Below are 21,841 nucleotides of genomic sequence, written 5' to 3' on the forward strand. Positions count from 1 at the left end.
ATTGAAATTTACGGATGTTTTGGTACAAATTATGATGCTTTAACTGTTTGTAAGCATCTCCGGTTGTAAGAACTCTAAGGAAACATCCAAAAAATATAAAATAATGATAAATTACTGGTATATTTTAATCAAAATATATGCTGTCCCTATTTATACTTGATCCGGGGTGTAACGGAATGGCAAAGGGGTGAATAGGGAAAAAAGGTTAGGGTTGTCAAACACAAGTTAGTCTATCCTCTAATATTACAAAACTAGCTTATGCTCGCGACTTCGTCCGACACAAATTTCAAACCCCTTAGGGGTTGAGTTTTCAAAAATCCTTTCTTAGCGGATGCCTATGTCTTAATAGCTATCTTCATACCAAATTTCAGCCCGATCTGTCCAGTAGTTTGAGTTGTACGTTGATAGATCAGTCAGTCCTTTTCCTTTTATATAATATTTAGATTAGGAAAGTGAAGACTTGTTTGTTTGTAATCGATAAACTCTGAAATTACTAGACTGATTTTGAGAATTCTTTCACCATATTCTATAGCTATTTTATTCAGAAGTAACATAGGCTATATGTTATTATACATGGCATAGTAGGTATCTAATCTTTAAAAAAGCAACCGCCGAGTTTCTTGCTGGTTGCTGGCATTTCGAATCAGTGGTTTGACGATTCAAAAATAAATAAATAAAAATATTTTTATTTAATTAAACTTTTACAAGTAGTGTTGTTACCTATACTTATAAAAGTTTAATTGAATAAAAAAATATTTTTATTTATTTATCAATATTAAACAGTAAAATGCCATTTAACAAAATTTTACTAGTCGACTACACAAGAAGGAAGAATGTTTTTGAACAATTTAATTAAATATTTAAAGTGACAGCCCTGTCCCTATATAAACCTTACTGTTCCTATTTAACCTTGATTCGTTCCAATTCAGTAAGTATAGCGTTCCTATCCACCCCTTTCCCGTACCTATAATCCCCATGGCAAAGCCAAAACCACTTGGTTTCCAATTTTTTCTTTTTTACAGAAAAATATGTAACATTTAGACAAATCTGCTTTTGTGACGCCTCTTAGATAAATGTTTAATGATTTCTAATAGTTTTTGTACTGTTTTATTCTCGTACTGCGTCAAAGTAAACAAAGTTTTGAGACCTACGGCTTAGCGTGTTTTGAACAACGTTTTTGCAATGACGATTTCGTTATTTTAATGCCAATTTGTCTCTGGTTCAGTGTTGCCAACTAAAAGATCAAATATTCTACTATAGGGAAAAACAATGCTACCAAAATTCTAAGCTGTTTTGGGTATTATTTTTACCTTCAAATCTCATTCCCAGTTTTGTCCCTATTCACACCCCGGTTCCTATTCACCCCGTTTTACGGTAGTGATTATTACCACAGAGTACTTTGTAATATATGAGAATTATTACCAAAGAGTATATAATCACTATTCACTGACTATAGTCTGCACAGATATTATGTTCAGATTTGCAACTAGCGTGGCCCCGTGGCCCCCTCAGTCCCTTCCTTACTTGTGAAATGTGAGAATGCAAAGAAGTTGGAAGTCGATGTGAGAATGTCATTCCTTCTCAAAGAACTTCCATGTACTACTAGAAAGTACACTACTTCTGAGTCACCCATCCAGTGTATTACTTTACTTTATGGTCACCCATCGACATAGGAGGTAATAATGGAAGTAGTAGGTACCTACATAAATTTTTTTTTGTACTCACCTTATAGTCCTTGTTCTGAGATATAATCACTACCTGTCCCTTTATACACTGTAGTTTGTGATCACTACGTTTTATCAATTATCTGTGGTGTTCTGTGAAAAAAATCGTGATTTGTTTCGTGTGGTGATTTAGTTGAGAAATTAATTAAATTTTAGATAGATTGATGTACGTGTAAATGTGTTGTATTAGAATAATTATTGAAAGTGAAATAGTTTTGTCTGTATATAAATATTTCTTAATGATTTTTCTTGAACGTTTTCGCGTCATGGCTCATTGAATGTAAGTAGATGTCAAGCTCACTGTTAAATTTTGTATTTGCTTTCTTTTCCCTAAATATCCATCGATCCTAATATCCTTTGAGGTTCCAATAATTCTCGGGTAGGGCAGGTATACCGTTAGTTACATGAATGGTTAGACCAAAAGAGAAAGGTATCATACAATGTATAATTGAGGTAGTAACCTACATAAATATTGCGATTGTTTCTACTGATTATGATTGTCATTGCATTATTATCAATTTATGTTTACTTAGGTACATATCAGGTCAATGCATGATCAATGAAACTGAATATCTAGATGTAAGAAGCTAAAGCTTATTATAATTTGATGAAAACCTATTTTAGAAGGTTTGTGTACAAAGCAACCATTCCACCCTTATAGGGATAACAAAGCGTAAAGGTAAGTATTAATTGCGTTATGTTCATACTCTGCATATACAAGGTCCACTAGTACCTACTTCAGTATATATAACATTTTATGCTTCCAATAGAGGGTAGAAAAAATGTTACTAATGCAAGTAATGAAATAAAAAACGTGTGCAGTTCACACGGTTTTAAATGTAATTGTCGGAAACTAAACTTCGAGAGAATGAGGCAAATGCGGTATTAGAAGTAGGATTATTTATGGTCTATTTATTATTGTCCTAGTTCATGATCAATAAGGTAAAATTAAGATTTGAACAATTTTGTGTTTTGTGTGAAATGCTTAGGCCGCACAGAACATATTCAAGTAGTTAATTTATAAGCATATTACCTGTTTGATTTTACAATTTAAATATATTGCACACTTGACATAATATCACTCAATAATATAAATTCATACCAATGTTATAAGTGTGCCTGTCTGTTACCTTATCATGGTTCAAATTGCTGAACCAATCTAGATCAAAGGCACAGAGATAGCCTGCATCCTGGACAGGGATATATGATACTTTTTGTTCTGGAAAATTAAAGTGTTTCCACCAGATTTAAAAACCTTCCTAAATCCATGTGGACATAGTCACAGGCATTCATAATGATCAAGCCATGACTGGCTCACTACAGATCATGGGTATCCTCTAAATTGAATTCAATCTAAAACCTTATCGAGACCACCACAGCGAGGCATTGTACCCAAGATGCTGGCAGCATTACCCCTTTGGATGGCTTAACTAAATTATTTAATGTTAAATATTTTTTTACAGGTGAATAGAAATACACCACCTCAAGCCTCAAGGTAGTATAATTTTATCCTAAGATGTTTTTCCTCTTTTTATTATAAAATTGAAACATTTCACAAATACTAACACAAAAATAAAATTACAGTGGATTTAAATAATTGAATTTAGAAAATTTTAGGAAACTTGCTTGGAATTGTACCGAATTAGGTTATAAAGACTTCTTTTAGTAAGTATTTCCCAGAAATTGTATTCAGATTTAGTAACCTATTGAAATCCAATTCAACCAGCACAGACACAAGACTCAGCACATTATCAATACTTATAATAAATCTTTCAAATATGTATTCAATACATGCTAGCACCAATCTTTGTTTTATTATGTTGATTGTTGGTAGATAAGTTAGGGACGATAAAGATCAGTTAAGAGTACTTTACACAGTTTGAGCTGCTGACAAAAATGAAATGTTATGAGTCCCTCAAATTGCTATTGCGCTGGAACCATGTCCCATCGAAATGACTTCATTTTGACGTCAGCCGAAATAAAAATATACCATCAGTTCGAAACTTCAGTCTAGTGTTGATGTCATTAAAATGGCGGCCACGCGTATTACAATTTGAGGGACATTATAAAACAAAAAATATTGAAGTTACTCAGATGCGAACTATTGTCCAACTCGCAAGTGTGATTTTATTTTTTTGTTCATAAAATTGTTCCTCAAGATGGCTGAAGTGGACCCTGAGACGTTGCTGGAGTGGCTGCTGACAGGGCAGGGAGATGAGCGGGATATGCAGCTAATTGCACTGGAGCAGCTTTGCATGCTGCTGTTGATGTCGGACAATGTTGATAGATGCTTTGAGAGGTAAGTAATCTTGTTTTATTGATATCACTATCCATATTATGAATGTGAGTGAGTGTTTGTTTGTTGATTTGTCCTTCATTCACACTGCAGTGGAGTGGATTGATGAGGTTTTTTGCATTGTTATAGTGAGAGACCTGTAGAGTGACATAGGCATCTTTCTATCCCAGGAAAACAAACGGTTCAATCCCAGGAAAATTAAGCAGCAATATATCAACGGATCCTAGTTGATTCTTCCCATTGATATAGTTAAAGACTTAGAAAATCACATACAGTATTTTATCCCGAAAATATAGAGCTTCCACAGGATTTTCATAAAGACTAAATTCATGCAGTCGTATGAATTTGCAGACGTCAGCTAGTTATATTTTAATACTAGCTGATGCACGCGACTTCGTCCGCGTGGATTTACGTTTTTCATAATCCCCCGGGAACTCTTTGATTTTCCGGGATAAAAAGTAGCCTATATGTTAATATGGTTGGTGCATTTGCAGATTCAAAAGACTTATATATAGTAATATTTTGTCTAAATAAAAATCTTTCTATTTCTGTACGACGACAGCAGCTTTTGACGCTGCTGTTGTCTTACAGAAATAGAAATAGTTCAAATAATGTGTTCTTTTTCAGTTGTCCACCAAGGACCTTCTTACCAGCCCTGTGTAAAATATTCTTGGATGAATGTGCACCAGACAATGTGCTTGAGGTGACAGCTAGAGCAATCACTTATTACTTGGATGTTTCAGGTAGACAACACTGCTTTATTCAATACTATATAGATGGTGCCCGCGAGTTCGTCCGCATGGATTTAGGATTTATAAAAATCCCTCTGAGTTTCTGGGATAAAAAATTACCTAATTGTCAATTACCGGGAAGCGAGCTACTTATGGCCCAGATTTCATATAAATTGGTTAAACGGATGGGTCTTCAAAAATCCAGAGGGAACCCTTTGATTTTGTGGGATAAAATGTAGCCTATGTCCGTCCCCGGGAAATAAGCAACTCTTGCATAGCTTGCATCCCGAGGAAGGACATAGGCTACTTTAGATCCCGAATCAATTAGATTTAGAACAAATCAAAGACTTCCCACGGGAGTTAAAAAAAACCTAAATCCACACTGACAAAGTTGCGGGCATCATCTTGTGATACATAAATGAACTTTTATTAACAGTGACTCATTTTGTTAGTAATACAAAATTATTTTCCATGTTAGTAATTAACGTAAGCTTATCCTAAACCTAAAACTTATCCTTATTAAATTCAAGTTTGTCTGTCCTTTTCTTATCACATTGGTAAGAAAAAGATGTGAATACTCTAAAATTTTGTTGACATCAGAATCAGTAAGTATCACTATGTACTATGTATGTATATTCTTGGCGTAAATCGTGCTGGAACGAATATTTTAGACAATACAATGTTATCTTAATTTTTGCAGCTGAATGTACAAGAAGAATTGTAGCAATTGAGGGCGCTGTGAAAGCCATATGCAGCAGATTACTCACAGTTGACCCAAACAACAGAACAAGCAAAGATCTTGCAGAACAATGCATCAAAGTAAGTTTTCATTGATCACTAGAATTTAATCAAAAGATTTACATGCTCTTATGATAATCTACATATTTTGCAACTGAACAAGCATGTCACAAATTTTTCAACTTTGCATGAAATCTATGCAAGTATGGAACACACACACTTGACCATTTGTTTAAACATTCGTTAAATAAAAAGTGATTTAAATACATGTTAGACATTAAAAAAAAAACAGTTTTAAACATTTTTCTCTTTTAAATAAAAATATTTTATCTTTAATGAGATTGCCATAATTTTTAAATGATTTATTTGTTGGACAAAATCCATTTAGAATATATAGAATCAAAATATATTTCCAGTTAAGACGCGGCGAAAACGTGTTCCCTTTGTTAGTTCAGACACATTATAGTGTTTGCATTTTGCATATATGGCTATTGGATTTAGGGAATCAAGGGTTTCATTTTTTTTAGGTACTGGAATTGGTGTGCACTCGTGAAGCTGGTGCGGTGTGGGAGGGAGGTGGCTTACCTTCAGTATTGCACTTTATTACACACCATGGCACTTCTGTGCACAAGGACACGCTCCACTCGGCCATGGCTGTAGTTTCCAGGTAAAAAAAAACCGGCCATGTGCAAGTCAGACTCGCGCACCGAAGGTTCCGTACTAAAGTCGTCTTTTTTCGACATTTTGAACGATAAATCAAAAACTATTAGGTATGCATAAAATTAAATAAAAACCTATTTTAGAATGTACAGGTACAATGTACCCTTTGATATGATACCCCACTTGGTACAGTAATTTTTCTTTAAAAGTTGAAAATACTAATTATTTGTTTATAAACGCATTTTAAATTTTTTTTATGACAAATTCACGGATTTCAGATTTCCCCCCCGTGCCAAATTTCATGATTCTAGGTCAACGGGAAGTTAGAAGTACCCTGTAGGCAGACACAACAGACATTTTCAAATCCAAATTCCCTTAAGAAATAGTTTTGTGTGATTAAAAAAAAAACAAAAAAAGGAATTACGAATACCCATTGTTTGAATCGCGAGTTATAGTCTTGAATTCATACAAAAATGTTGATGTTCAGTTTATTTCCAATTTGAAAATTTTTCGGACGGAAAATCATGTGTGGAGATTGAATACGAATTTTGAACCGGAGATTTTTTGTGATGAGGGCTTAACTTGCAAAAGTAAAACGTTTCGCCTTGTTTGCTCGGGAGCGCTATTGTTGAGCGTGACAGTAAGCTGCGCTTGTGTCGGGTGTCACGGTTTTTTGTTTATGTCAGAGTGTGCGGCAAGATGGAGCCGGGAGACGCTCGTGTGGGTGACGCGGTGTCGTCGCTGTCAGCGCTGCTGCGGCACAGCGATGCGCGCGTGGCCGACGCTGCGCTGCGCTGCTTTGCGTCCCTCGCCGACCGTTTCGCGCGTGCGCACGCCGACCCAGCGCCGCTTGCCGAACATGGTAACGACTCCCCTCTGCGTCGTGTTTCTTATTGCTGAGGATCGTGACCCCGTTCCATTAATCATATAATATAATCAGCATCATGAGCAACCCATCGCAGGATCACTACAGAGCACGGGTCTCCTCTCAGAGTGAGATGGGTTTTAGCCATAGTCCACCACGCTGGCCAAGTGCAGATTGGCAGACTTCACACACCTATGAGAATATTATGGAGAACTCTCAGGCATGCAGGTTTCCTCACGATGTTTCCTTCACCGTTAAAGCAAGGTGATATTTAATTACTTAAAACGCACATAACTCCAATAAACGCAATAAAAGTTAGAGGTGCGTGCCCGGGATCGAACCCCCGACCTCCGATTAGGAGGCGGTCGTCCTAACCACTAGGTTATCACAGATTGGTGAGGATCACATAATGGTAGGAGTTTTCTAGGGATAATAATGTGATGGGTTCCCAGATCCTTTCCGAAAACAACTACTAAGAGAACGAAATTTCTACTCTTAGCTTTTTACAATTTATTATTAGACTAGCTTATGCTCGCGACTTCATCCGCGTGGACTACACAAATTTCAAACCCCTATTTCACCCCCTTAGGGGTAGAATTTTCAAAAATCCTTTCTTAGCGGATGCCTACGTCATAATAGCTATCTGCATGCCAAATTTCAGCCCGAACCGTCCAGTAGTTTGAGCTGTGCGTTGATAGATCAGTCAGTCAGTCAGTCAGTAAGTCAGTCAGTCACCTTTTTGTTTTATATATCAAGAAGATGTTAATTATAATAACCGGGACTGACGTCTTAACGTACTTTCAGAGGTAGGGAAACAAAAAGGCCAAATACGGACCTCATATAATCATATTTGTAATGTTACATAATTTAGCATTCCGAATCAGTGGTAGATGCATCTGACAATCCAAAAATACTTGTAAAAGTTTAATTGAATAAAAAGTAATTTTATTTATTTATTTATTAAATGATCCCCGCGACTTCATCCGCGTGGATTTAGGTTTTTAAAAATCCTGTGGGAACTCTTCAATTTTCCGGGATAAAAAGTAGCCTATGTCCTTTCCTGGGATGTAAGCTATCTCTGTACCAAATTTCGTCAAAATCGGTTGAACGGTTGAGCCGTAAAAAGCTAGCAGACAGACAGACACACTTTCGCATTTATAATATTAGTATGGATTTATTTATTTGCAGGTCTAATTGAGGAATTAGTTCGCCGGCTGGGCACAACGGAGAGCTCCGACGACAAATGCCTCATGCCCTCAGTTTCAACCACTGTCAGTCTGTTGTCAACACTTTGTCGCGGCTCTGCGCAGATCACACACGTTAGTATTTTAGTCTAGTCAAAGAGGTCTTTGAAAACTGTACAATCTAGTTGTATTTAACAAAATTTGTTTAAAAATTCTTGCGTTTCAGGAGTGCGCGTGGTTCATGCTTATGTTTAAGTCGTATTGGTATAAGTAAAGTAAAGCAGGTGTGCGTTTGCGAGCGCTTGCTAGTGACTCATTGGTCTGACAAGCACGCACACTTACGCAATGTTTGTACACGATGTAACCACAAGTAAAGTTCATGCGCGCTCGTGAACTGTAGCAATGTTGCCACCTTAGTGCTTTAGGTACCAGAATTAGTGTATTTTTTGATAGTTAAGTCCTTAAATAAAATGTGACTACTGACTAGTGCCTATTAGTATGAACCAAAAATTCTATCAAATACGTTTATTCGTTTGTGATTGGTCGGTGACTCAAAATAGTTAGCGCCCACTGAAATTTTTATCTCTGTCATTTGTATGTGATTACGTAACAGAGAGCGCTTTACTAACTTTCCATATATAGAGCATAGTTAATAATATAAAACACGAAAAACGTTTCTACCTGTGTCCATTATAGACTGAAACCACCCAACTGAGGCGTCCCAAAGCGGTTTCATTAGAAAGGCAATAATGCGAAGATGGTTTTAGGTTTTTTTTCATTTGCCATTACTTTTTGTAAACCCGGAATGTTCTTTTTTAAACAGCTGGTTATTTCCAGGATCTGGTGCGCCTGGACCTGTGCTCGGCCATCGAGGCGGCCGTGCAAGCCGACGAGCGCTGGTGCCTCGAGTGCATGCGACTCGTAGACTTGCTGCTCGTTCTGCTGTGTGAGGGCCGGCACGCCATACAGACGTTAGTATTTGCTTCATAATTTTTCATGTGCCGTGTATTTTACCGCTCACACATTGAGTACATTGCTTTTAACTATGATAAACAGCTTTCCTTTACAACATTAATATTACATTGATAACATTCAAGATAAAGTTGTATTTGTCATTTCATTATAGGCATTAAGTGCAACGTATTCGTTAGCATGTCTCTTACACCTGCATAATATTTCGCACAGTGGTTCAAACCGCGTGGGCTCCGCGTCTGGATCTACCAGTAACGGAGCGAGCGGCGAAGGCTCAAGCGGCACCTCCACACCCGCGGCCTTGGGCAGTCGTGGCGACAAGTCGCACCGCCAGCTCATCGACTGCATCCGGGGCAAGGACACCGACGCGCTGATAGCCGCCGTCACCAGCGGCGCCGTCGACGTCAACTTCACCGACGACGTGGGGCAGACGCTGCTCAACTGGGCCGCGGCCTTCGGTACGAGGGAGATGGTCGAGTTCTTGTGTGACAAAGGTAAGATATAAGCAAGCAGCTCTGCCGTAGGTATATTTCTTGGCTGAAATAACAAAAACATATACCTACTGCACTGATGACCTCTCTGGTACCTCTGAGGTTCTGGGTTCGATTCTCGGCAAGGGTTTAGAATTTTATAATTACTAAATCTCTGGTCTGGTCTGGTGGGAGACCGTGGCTAGTTACCACCCTACCGGAAAAGCCGTGCCGCCAAGCAATTTAGCATTCCAGTATGATGCCGTGTAGAAATCAAAGGGGTTTGGGTAAACTGCCATATCCCTTCCAGGTGCGGACGTGAATCGCGGACAGCGCAGCTCGTCGCTGCACTACGCGGCGTGCTTCGGGCGGCCCGCCATCGCCAAGGTGTTGCTGCGCTACGGCGCCAACGCCGACCTGCGCGACGAGGACGGCAAGACGCCGCTGGACAAGGCGAGGGAAAGGCATGAACAAGGTGATTTGTTATTTTTATTCAGACTCCAGCGAGTCTGGGGCAGGTCAGGACCTGCCCCAGTTTCGCTCGAGTGGATATAAAAAAAAAATAGTGGAATTTCCAAAAAAACCTAAAACATCATTATTTCTTCATTTTAAAATAAAAAATGACAGACTTTAATACAAACTTCCATATCCTATTTAATTCCCTTGGGGATGGAATTTCCAAAGATCTAATTACAGATTTCCAATAAATTCCAATTTTACCAATATGTAATCTGTCGTAGGTCACAGGGAGGTAGCAGCTATATTGCAGTGCCCTGGGGAATGGCTGGTTGTCAGTAATCAGGACTCGCCGGCTTCGTCTAATGATGAAGATTTTCCGGATACCGGGGATAAGGAAATGGCATCTATATACCTGGAGTAAGTTCAAGCAGACTCACTGACTTACGGGACATATTTGAAATGTCAAATCTTGTGTTTGTTGTATGCTACTATTACTTTGGTATTACGTAATTTTATTGCAAATTAATATTTTTTTGAAACTAAACATATTTGAAATTATTATTAAGTAAAGATTGCCTTAAAGTATTCGTAAAGTAATAATATAATATACCTAGGGCCATTTTCGGCTGCCGCACCAACCCGTGCTTTCGTGATTCCTTTCGTCAAAGGTTGCCTGGAAGAGATCGCTTTAGCGATAAGGCCGCCTTTGCATGCTACAGCTATTAGATTAAGATCCTGTATTGTGTTTATTCAATGTTTACTTTGTGTTGTGTGCAATAAAGTGTAAAATAAATAAATAAAGTAGTATTGCAGTTTTGTAGTTTCTTACATGGTTCATATGGTATGCACAAAAACGCCTCAAAATTTGGCTTAAAAAGAGATGTTTCAAGGGTGATAACATTCAAAATAAATAAATTTAACTGTATTTATTGTTCGTTGATCATAAGATAATGGAGATATAGATTGATATCTGGCTTAGTTTTATATCTAGAACAAAAAATTATAAAATAATAGGCGTAATACGTTTGTCTGGATAAGAGCGAAAGAAGTGTAAGCTTACAATATGTTAAGATAGTATATGGATGTATGTGTCGCAGACGCCTGGTGCCCGTGTTCTGCGCGCGCTACATCGGTGCGGGCGGCGCGGGCGTGCGGCGCGCGTGCCTTTCGCTGGTGCGTAAGATGGTGCACTACGCGCCGGCACCGCGCCTCCGCGCGCTATCCACGCCGCGCGTCGCTGCGCTGCTCACGCGCCTCGTCGCGCAGGTGCTCGACGCGCAGGTCAGTGTCTCACTACTCACTGCCTGTATTTTACCATTGAATACTTAGGCATTTATGGTTAACGTTGACCACCAAAAAAACCGCTTTGGGTTGCACAAGTCAGAGTTCTTTAAACTTTTTACTATAATATGACATATCGCATCTCTAGATGAAAACTGTTTCAACTCAAAAAACACTCATAAAAGTGGTTGATTTGACCAGTTGGCACCATCCCTATTCCCGTGGCCTGACACTAAAGTAAATAAACATGATCTGCGCTGTTGGTGTCCACCTTTTCAATGTGTGTACAGGCCTAGCGCGTGAAGTTTAGTTTGGATTGAAAGCGATCAAATAACAGTTTTGGTCGGGCAGGACGAGGCGCCGGCGCGGCACCCGCAGCCCCGCTACCTGCGCAGCCGCTATATCCGCCCGCCCGCGGTAATGTTCCGATGGTGTGATGAGTTCTATATCATTTCCATTGCATCCCCACCTAATGCCTGGCTCTAAGGCGCTGCAATTTCTATAAACTTTAAAAACAGCGCTACGTTGGTTACTGTATAATGTATTGCATCAACTATTGTCAGTGATAATTATGCTTTATTGCGGTAGAGAGTAGGAGCGACATGATTCGTCTTCTAAAATATTGCAAAGTAAATTGAACTTTATCTTCACTGAGAATTATATTTAATCAAACATATTGATGCCCACGTTATTTCCATTTAGCTTCACATAAAAATTACATTGCTTAGTGCAGATTTAGTTTAGTTTATTTTGTAACATTTTGCCATTGGTGCAGTAAACAATTAGGTAGCACAGACAAAGATTTACTTACTCTTGTTGGAGGCAATCCTTGACAAACAACTAACTTGTAAACTAGCGTTGCACAGCCAGAGATCGACTTGTACCTTGTCTTGTTACTATTCGAGGCAAGCTTTGGCAACTTATTAACTAGCTGTTGTCATAACTCTATGCTGTTGTTAGTAAGATTGTTTATTTAACTATTATACTTATTTCTGCCACATAGAGTTGTGAATATATCAAAAATCAAAATATATGAAAATAACAAAAACTTTTTACGTTAACAACAAACTTCGATTTGAATAGTGTTTGTTTGGTATTTAGCATTAATGTAAATAATGGTACCATTTGTTCGAACGAGCTACACCATCGGATTGAATCTAGCTTTAAAAATAGAAGTTAGAACTCCAGAAAAGTTTTATGAGTTTATGTCAGTGACTTCCTCCACTTGGAGTCGTAGAGTATAATCATGTTGGAACCCTTTATTTTCCCGGGATAAAAAGTATCACGATGTGTGCTATTCGTTTAGGTTCAATAGTTGAAGCGTCTAGAAGTAACAAAATGTAAAACGAAAGTAGTATCATGCCTCCACACTATCTGAAAATCTGTTAGCTCTTCCGAACAAATGTTAGAAGACTCAACGTTAAGTTTTATTACTAATGCATTTGTTAACCGTTTTGAACATTCCCACTGAAACTACTAATTCAATATTTACACAGCAAAAATGCATTGCATTTGAACTTGAAGCTACTTGTACAGAAGTCACACCATCGAAACTTACCTGCATTTAAACTGTCCTCTTTTGTTTTTATTTCCTTTTTTTAATGTTGTTTATTTATATAGTACATTCTTATTTTACAACTAACGTGTTTGTTACATAAGTCCCGCAAATTTCTATTGCGCTGGAACCATGTCTAATTAATATCGAAATGACGTCGTTTTGACGTCAGCCGAAATAAAAATATACCATCAGCTCGAAACTTCAGTCTAGTGCTGACGTCACTAAAATGGCGGCCACGCGCATTAGCAATTTGCGGGATTTATAAGTCTAAGGACAGGCCCGAGTTGGTTCTTGTGCCTGGAATATATTACACGGCTCCTAGAAGTTGTAATACAAGGAACTGCTTGAAGGCGATCGGATTCGAACCACATTAGTAGTCGTGCTTCTTTAGTGTTGCATTTTTGTCGCCGCGCTCTGCAAGGATGAAAAAAGGAAGAAAAACGTTTGTTTTGTAAATTTTTCAACACATTATAGTATGTTATTGGGGCCGATTCTCTTGTACACAATCTCTAATCTAAACTAAATTAACAGGTCTAAATCTAGTGCTATCCTTTTCTGCAAGCAACTTCATGAAAGGGATAGCAATAGATTTAGACGAGTCATTTTAGTTTAGTTTAGAGATTGTGTACAATGGAATAGGCTACTTGACAATTTTTTTAAGTTGGTCTTAAATGGTTAATATTTGTCCTATTATATCAAAAAAATTAACACTATATTTTTTTGCGCCCTAAAAACCGTTAAACTTTAATTTAAAAAAATATTTTTCTTAGACAGGTGAAAACACTGTCGGCCATGTTTGGCCGATAGATTATCTGTGCTCTGACGTCATGCATTTGTAAACAACAGTATAACCACAGGGTTATACTGTTGTTTACAAATGCATGACGTCATAACCACAGGGTTATACTGTTGTTTACAAATGCATGACGTCAGAGCACAGATAATCTATCGGCCAAACATGGCCGACAGTGTTTTCACCTGTCTAAGAAAAATATTTTTTTAAATTAAAGTTTTACGGTTTTTAGGGCGCAAAAAAATATAGTGTTAATTTTTTTGATATAATAGGACAAATATTAACCATTTAAGACCAACTTAAAAAAATTGTCAAGTAGCCTATTAGCCACATTGTTTATGTTGGTTATGACGTATGACTATGGTCTATGAGTATTAAAGTCGCAATGCCTCAATCAGAAGAAGATCTGGAATAAACTGTGTCATGTGGGGCACAACCCCAAAAAAGGTTCCATCCAGCTCAGCTAATGCTGTATGCCTTGTACAAGAGTATACAGCGCTGATTTTCAGCCGGAACCCTGGTGAAGTATAATGCTTCATACAGTTCCTTGTTTTAAAAAGCGCGTGTTTAAGGTGACATCCAGCCGTAAAGTAGCCGTCACGGTTTGTACAGTTCTTGGCAATTTGTATGGCCGCTCTGAATCACACTGCTACTGCTGGATCAACCGACCAAAAACGAGCTTGAATGATAAACATGAGTGTTACATTACATTACACTGGTACCTGATATTTGCGTTCTGCGCACTGAAACGCGACTGTGTTCAGCACGGTCATAAAGATTGCCGAGAATTATATGTGTTTTAGGCTTTAGGTGCCAAATACAGAGACGTCTCTTTATTGGGCTTTCATGTCTGATTTTGAATTTTGACATTTTAACCATACCATATCAGTATTCGGTCGTCAGGCTTGAATTCCACATTGATGTCGATCATTCGTACTATTTGTACTGCAACGCTGTCAGTATGGTATTGAATAGCTTACCATGTATATTACGCATGACGACATCAGCGTGCGATGATTTCAGGTCTTCTATAATATTTTTTTATTAATGTAGGATGACGACGACGGCCACCTGACCGTGTTAGGGATAGCAGAAGAGTTGATGATCAAAGCCGCCGACATATATCTGGAGCAATTCGCGCGTCTTGGAGTGTTCAGCAAAGTGGAAGCACTCGCGGCGGCGCCGGCGACTCATCTCGGTGCCGACGGAGAGACAGTTATAGCCTCAGGTAGGTTTTTTTAATTAGTGATGATGCAGGCTAAAATGGAGCGCGCTTGCCTAAAAAATGTCTATTCACTCTTGACTTGAAAGTACCTATATTAAAAGTGGACCAGAAAACTGATGCCGGAAGGGCGTTCCATCACTAATTTGTAGTGTGCTCGCTATATCTGAGGAGAAATCGTTATTTCTTAATTTTGTGTATCCCGATTAAGATATTTTTCCGAAATAAAACGTGGTTTATTCTATCGCCTGATGCAAGATATATCTGTGCCAAATTTTATTAGGGTCGGTTCAGCAGCTAAGCTACAGAAAAGGTAGCAGGTAGGTAGTGGCGTGCACAGGGTTTGAAGCAGAGGAGGCATTAGTTAGGTAGGAACCTGTTTACTGGCAGGTCATAATGAAAAATATGCATTGAGCTATTACAACTGGGGTAAGCAGTGCATTGATGCTCCTATGACCTGCACGCCACTGCAGATGGGATAGTTACACTATCACATTTATGATAGCATGTCTGTGTATTTATGTAAGTACGGATTTTATAAATAATAGGTTTCTATAGGTATAGCGCAAAACTGAGGAGGCTCCTGTGGTAGTGGAGCGGCGCGGGAGGGTGACAGTTGTCACAAGTTGACGAATTACTGAGCTCTCGCGTCACGTCATCACACCCCTCCCGCACCGCTTCACTACCTCGGGAAAATACTCAGTTATGCCTCTAATTATCATTTTTTAAGGAACGGGCGAGGACGCAACGTGCCTATCCAGCGGTTGCGCGTACTGGTGGGGCGAGTGGTCGCTGTGCCGCGGCCGCGACGCGCTGTACGTGTGGAGCGACGCAGCTGCGCTCGAACTCAGCACCGGCTCCAACGGCTGGTTCCGCTTCCTGCTCGACGGCAAGCTGGCCACCATGTACTCCAGTGGCAGCCCCGAGCACCAGACCGATAACACAGGTCAGGCGCGTCGATTGAAGCCGTGTTTGAGCCGCGTTGCATTTTGAATTGATAGTTAATACTAGTTCTAACAGTTACATACCGCATGAGACCGTATGAGCGCCGCGATTACGGGTAGCAACTCTGTTCGTGCTGCAACACTGTACAGAATAGCTGATTAGTATATAATCAATAACAATGTGACAAGACAATAAAAACAGGCAAAAGCAAATACAAAAATATGTATAAATTAATCCATACTAATAATATAAATGCGAAAGTGTGTCTGTCTGTCTGTCGGCTAGCTTTTCACGGCTCAACCGTTCAACCGATTTTGATGAAATTTGGTACAGAGTTAGCTTATATACCGGGGAAGGACATAGGCTACTTTTCATCCCGGAAAATTGATGAGTTCCAACGCGTAAATTTTAAATCCACGCGTATGAAGTCGCGGGCATCAGCTAGTATTATATAAATGTGACAGTAAAAAAAAATTGGGCCTTTACCTAGTTTTCGATATTTGTTTTGCCTTTAACAGCAGAAGTGTTCAGTCAAAGCAGTCTCCGCTCCAGTGAAAACGAAATCGCACAACCGCACTTGTTTACAGCCTATTAACATTTTCTCCATTGGAACATTAAGAAAATTTATGATAACATTTGGTTTCAGAAAACCGCGGTGAATTTATTGACAAACTCCAGAGAGCGAGAGCGTCTGTAAAGAACTGCGTACCACAAAGTATACTGTCGAAACCCGGCCCAACCAAATTGATACTTGGCAACTGGGTACTATCATGTAAGAAGTAAGTAGACGAAAAGATATGGTTTATAAAATCTTTTATGGGCACCTACAGTTTTAATATAGTCAAGCGTTACTGGCCAAATCAACAACGTCCGATTATAGTACCTTAACATGAAATGCCAGCATTTCATGAAATAGGCGCTTCATGAAATGGGCCACTCTAAGGTCTGGTCACGACAGATGCATGCTTATATTATGTCAAAGCAGTTGCGTAAAAAGTATAATTCAAACTCTAAATTAACGTAAACAAAAAAATTAAGAGATATCTGTGTACGAAACGTAACTCTTCACCACTCGACAATTCTGTGTAAGCCGCGCTGAAAGTATCTATAGTTGATCTCGAAGAAATTAATTTTTTAGGACAAAAAATTTGTAAGTATTGAATCATTTTGTTCTCAGGGAGAAGGAACTTCACATACACAATACTGACGGGCAGCAGCAAACAACAATATTGCGGGAAGATTTGCCAGGGTTTATCTTCGAATCAAACAGAGGAACTAAGCATTCTTTTACTGCTGAAACATTTTTAGGTACAATTATCTTTTATTAATGAATGAATGAATACTTTATTCATTTATTATATTTTTTTCAATATATTTAGATATTTTATTTCAAATTTGGTTGTATTATTGTAGGGCCCGAATTGGCTAGTGGTTGGGCGGATCGCCGATCGACAGCAGCTAATAACGGAAACGCAACACAGAATCGAACTCGTTTCTCTGCAAAGACTGAACAGCAGAGGGCACAGGTAATAATATCTATCGAACAATGGGCCTTGGTCTGGCATAAGGTTTCTGGCGGGATTCTTTTAAGACGTTATTTAGGCCATGTGTCCATTAGACGAACAATGAGCGACTGACTGTTTGCTGGCTGCCTTAAAGTAAATTGACAGATTTATATCTATATTTTTTTAGCGTGAGTGATTTCCATTATAAATGTAGAGGAAACCTCTATTCACGTATTTAGTCGTTCGCCCGACTAGCTTCGGGCCGCGCGGTTGGCAGCGCGTGCGGCACACAATCTCAACAGTCGTGACGCGTTCGCGAACTGAGTCCTTGTGAAAAAGGACCCTGGATGGGTTTGAAAGTAGTCGGGCTAGCATCGATTAAATACCTGAGTAAAGCAGGTTTCTTCTACATTTATAATAGAAATCACTCACGATAGTTTAAACGGGCGGGGGCAAGAATTATGAAAGGGATACGAATAATAGCCACATTGTTTGCTAACCGACCATTTATAATATTAGTATGGGTAATAATAATTGTCGTGTGCAGGTGGGTGAGCGTGCGCGCGCGCTGTACACGCGCCACCTGGCGAGTGCCGCGGGCCGCCAGCCGCGCGCGCCCGTGGCCCGTCTGCGCGCGCTGCTCGCCAAGCTGCAGCGACTCGCCTCACAACCCGCTGGTTAGTATCTGTCTTCAGTCGCTCCTTCACAAGTGACGATCGAGGATCACCTTCCCTGGCGAGTCAACATCTTGCGGTATATGATGCCCTTCCATCGGAAATAGAAATAGAAGTAGCATTAGATTTTTATTCAAACAAACTTTTACAAATGTTTTTGAGTCTTCAAATGAATCTACCACTGGTTCAGAATGCCCTTCCTACCGAGAAGAACCAGCGAGAAACTCGGCGGTTGCTCTTGTCGACATTTAATCAATTTACAATATTATACTGTGTATAAGTAGTTGCAATCCCGCAAGCTTCGAGTCAAATTCACACTTTTTATCATTTTCATAATCTAGTCCTCTTGCAAATGTCCGAATGAAAAAAAATGTTATATTAACAGGAGAGTGGCTGAAAGAATTGAGAGAATCCCTTGACCAGTTGACGGAGCTTCTATGTGGTGATGAGTTGTTATCTGCATACGAATTACAATCATCGGGTTTGGCGCCGGCGCTACTTCAAGTGTTGTCGCCGCAAGCAAATGGTAAGCTACCCATTTATCAATACTGATATTATACAGAGATAAAGTTTGTAAGTTTGTTTGTAGGGGGTAATCTGGATTTTGAAAATTCTTTCACCTCTTCTTTTTTCTTTCTATTACAAGTGTAGAAAGGCACTGCATTACGCGGCCGAAAGTGATGTGCATCGACCTTTAGAAGAAGATAGCAGATTTGTAGAGCGTTAACCCTGTCGTTTAAAGCGACAAAACGTCATATAGGTGTGAGTGACAGGGACAGCACTCTGCAAAGCCGAAATGCCATTCTAAAGGCCGATGTAACATAGGCTATATTTTATTTAAAAAAATATACCTAGATCCTTAGGAAAATTGTAATAAGCTACCCTTGTGAAGCTGGGGCGGATCGCTAGTTCATCATAATCATCATCAACCTATAGACGTCCACTGCTGGATATAGGTTTATTGTACGGACCACACGCCACGGTCTTGCGCGGCCTGATTCTAGCTGCTCGCTAGATTTGACCCGTTTGATCTTCCAATTCAGCGCTTTTGAGGGCGCCATTCCATATCTGAAGTTTCTACACCCAGTAGTTTCCTTTCATAAATATCCATACGAGATAATCTACAAATACCGCTTGCGTCTGTGCTTGTCCAATACAAACAAGTTCTCCGAAAGACCTCTTCGTGTCATTTTTGCGTAAAAAATCAAAAGAATCTGCGTAAATGATTCTCAAAATATTATTTTTGAAATACAATTTAATGACGTTTACAAGACTATAGACTGGGTTTGGTTTGCCTTATATAGATAAGCCAGGCCAACTAGCTGAGCGAGAGCGCATTGTACGTGAGTGGGCATTGTCCGGCTCAGCCGCTATAGAAAGCAAGGAGACGGAAGGGGATGAGGAGAAAAGCACGGGAGGCACCGGCGCGGCGCTGGCGGCTCGCCTTGTGGGCGTGTTGGAGAGTGTAGAGCGACTACCCGTTCTGGCACCCGCGCCTGACGCGCCCGCGCACCAGCCCGCCGCGCTGCATCACCTCACCAAGCGTATCAGGTAAGAACCATCGACTGCTTGATGGGCAACCATCATTTGACGATCTCCATGGGGAGTGGTGAGCGTAGTGACCTTTCTATTGAGAGTTACCAGATTGAAAAGGCAAGGAGACGGAAGGCGTATGAGTAGGGCACGGGAGGCACCGACACGGCTTTAGCGGCCCGCTTGTGGACGTGTTGGAAAGTGAGGAGAGATTGCGCTGCTTCGTTGCGGCGTGATTGAAGGACAAACCAACAAACAAACATTTCGCATTTATAATATGGGTGATGGGTAATATAAATCAACTTTGAATTTGCAAACATGGCCAGTAAAAGAAACTTTATGTACCTTTCGTAACATATTAAAAACTAGAGGATGCCCGCGACTTCGTCCGCATGGATTTAGGTTTTTGAAAATCCTGTGGGAACTCGTTAATTTCCCGGCATAAAAAGTAGCCTATATCCTTCCCCAGGATGTCAGCTAACTCTGTTTCAAATTTCATCAAAAACGGTTGAACGGTTGGGCCTTGCCCAAGCAAGCAGACAGACAGACAGACACTTTCGCATTTATAATATTAGTATGGAAGTATGGATTATTGTGATTACTGAAATACGGATAATTTCTTTATTCTTTCCATATAACGAAAACTCACTATAGCACAAACCATACTTGGTCCCTTGAGTTTCGTTATAAAGTTTATACGTCACTAAATTTTATTAATTATATTTTTCCTAGGCTGCGAGTAGAACGTTCGAACGATGAAACGTCCGAGGAGTCTGTCACAAACAACAACGCTGGACGGAGCTTAAAAGTTGAAGCCCTAACCACTGTACGGCAACTAGAGAGATTCCTAGCTAAGTGTGTCGCTCGACAGTGGTATGACATGGATCGATCGTCCTTCAACTTTGTACAGAAAATAAAGGCTGAGGCGCCTATCAACTTTACGTATGATGTAAGAATCTCAATTACTTAATATAAGAATGATGTCCGCGTGGTTTTTAAAAATCCTGTGAGATCACTTTGATTTTCCATGATAAGAAGTATCCTACATTGCGACAAGGATCTTTTGGCGCATGGCTAAAATCGGAACTAAAACCGCCATCTTGTGAAGTGTCACGCTGTCCCCATAAATGTGGTGTTGCTAAGTAAAAATTTTGAAATTCACTTATTTTTATATATCAGAGCCATTGTGGCTAATTCCATTGTACAAAATCTCTAAACTAAACTAAAATGGAACGTCTAAATCTATTGCTATCCCTTTCATAATGTTGCTTGCGGAAAAGGATAGCACAAGATTTAGACCTGTTAATTTAGTTTAGTTTAGAGATTGTGTACAAGAGAATTGGCCCCATTAATTATACATAACATCACAATATATCCTGATCTCTTATAGCTATATTCATAAATATAATATTTGAGTAGGTAAACATGATAAGTTGCAAGTCCACGACCCATCAATGGTTTTTATTATTATTCCTTCTCGCTGTGGAAAAAGGAATGGCTTTCCTAATTTCTCATTCAGTTAAATTTAGAAAAAATTTACTCCATTTTCAGCATTGACATTTTCAACATTTTCTCTAAAATTGAGATTTTATTTGCTGGCAGCCTATGTTCTAAGTGCCAAAAGAGCCTTGTTGTACTGTATGTCCGTCTTCAGGTCGTAAGCTCTCTCTGTTAAAACGGTTGAGCTAAAAAACAGCATGACAGGATAAAGTTTGTGACAAAATGTAATAATGAATATTACATTGCAATATTACATTACGCTAATTTCATTTAGTGTTATGAAAACGGTAGTAACGGTAGCTCTATCACCAAGCTACGAGTATCTACCTATCCATGTGATATTTTATCTCTATAAGGCATAATCTATTTCAGCACGACTTCGATGAAAACGGCGTATTGTATTTTATTGGAAGCAATGGGGGCACGTCCGAATGGTTGAACCCCGGTGCGCATGGGCTAGTGAGCGTCTGGTCGTCTGACGGACGGCAGTTGCCTTACGGCCGCGCAGAGGACGCTCTCTCCAGGTCCCCAGAACCGTTGAATGTTCACACCAACGACGACAGAAGAGCCTTCATTGCCGTGGATCTGGGGTTGCACATAGTTCCGTCGGCGTACACGTTACGACACGCGAGGGGATACGGTCGCTCGGCGCTCAGGAATTGGTTGTTCCAAGTGAGTGATTTTGTTTGCAGTTTTTTGCTAACTATTTACTAAATTGAAACTATTAATTT

At 39.5% G+C, this 21,841-nt stretch overlaps 1 protein-coding gene across 6 annotated transcripts in view; it reads left to right on the forward strand.

Moving 5' to 3' along the window:
* Positions 1-1,819: 1,819 nt before the first annotated feature.
* Positions 1,820-21,841, forward strand: part of Ufd4 (ubiquitin fusion-degradation 4-like) — a 42,368-nt gene continuing 22,346 nt past the window's right edge. For 3 of the 6 annotated variants that reach the window (XM_069500367.1, XM_069500371.1, XM_069500369.1), the window contains exons 1-24: positions 1,820-2,004; positions 3,188-3,219; positions 3,884-4,023; positions 4,648-4,763; positions 5,452-5,570; positions 6,017-6,156; positions 6,836-7,011; positions 8,203-8,333; positions 9,036-9,169; positions 9,384-9,664; positions 9,951-10,115; positions 10,381-10,516; positions 11,197-11,380; positions 11,732-11,797; positions 14,785-14,959; positions 15,684-15,899; positions 16,545-16,677; positions 17,076-17,206; positions 17,312-17,424; positions 17,951-18,080; positions 18,463-18,603; positions 19,382-19,628; positions 20,343-20,559; positions 21,483-21,782. In XM_069500367.1, coding sequence (XP_069356468.1) covers positions 3,884-4,023; positions 4,648-4,763; positions 5,452-5,570; positions 6,017-6,156; positions 6,836-7,011; positions 8,203-8,333; positions 9,036-9,169; positions 9,384-9,664; positions 9,951-10,115; positions 10,381-10,516; positions 11,197-11,380; positions 11,732-11,797; positions 14,785-14,959; positions 15,684-15,899; positions 16,545-16,677; positions 17,076-17,206; positions 17,312-17,424; positions 17,951-18,080; positions 18,463-18,603; positions 19,382-19,628; positions 20,343-20,559; positions 21,483-21,782 — 3,591 coding nt within the window. In that variant the 5' untranslated portion in view covers positions 1,820-2,004; positions 3,188-3,219. The remainder of the gene's footprint in view (positions 2,005-3,187; positions 3,220-3,883; positions 4,024-4,647; positions 4,764-5,451; positions 5,571-6,016; positions 6,157-6,835; positions 7,012-8,202; positions 8,334-9,035; positions 9,170-9,383; positions 9,665-9,950; positions 10,116-10,380; positions 10,517-11,196; positions 11,381-11,731; positions 11,798-14,784; positions 14,960-15,683; positions 15,900-16,544; positions 16,678-17,075; positions 17,207-17,311; positions 17,425-17,950; positions 18,081-18,462; positions 18,604-19,381; positions 19,629-20,342; positions 20,560-21,482; positions 21,783-21,841) is intronic. The other 3 variants (XM_069500370.1, XM_069500372.1, XM_069500368.1) reach the window with 2 other exon arrangements.

The sequence above is a fragment of the Maniola hyperantus genome, chromosome 8 (genome assembly GCF_902806685.2).
Source record: "Maniola hyperantus chromosome 8, iAphHyp1.2, whole genome shotgun sequence".
Classification (NCBI taxonomy): Eukaryota; Metazoa; Arthropoda; class Insecta; order Lepidoptera; family Nymphalidae; genus Maniola; species Maniola hyperantus.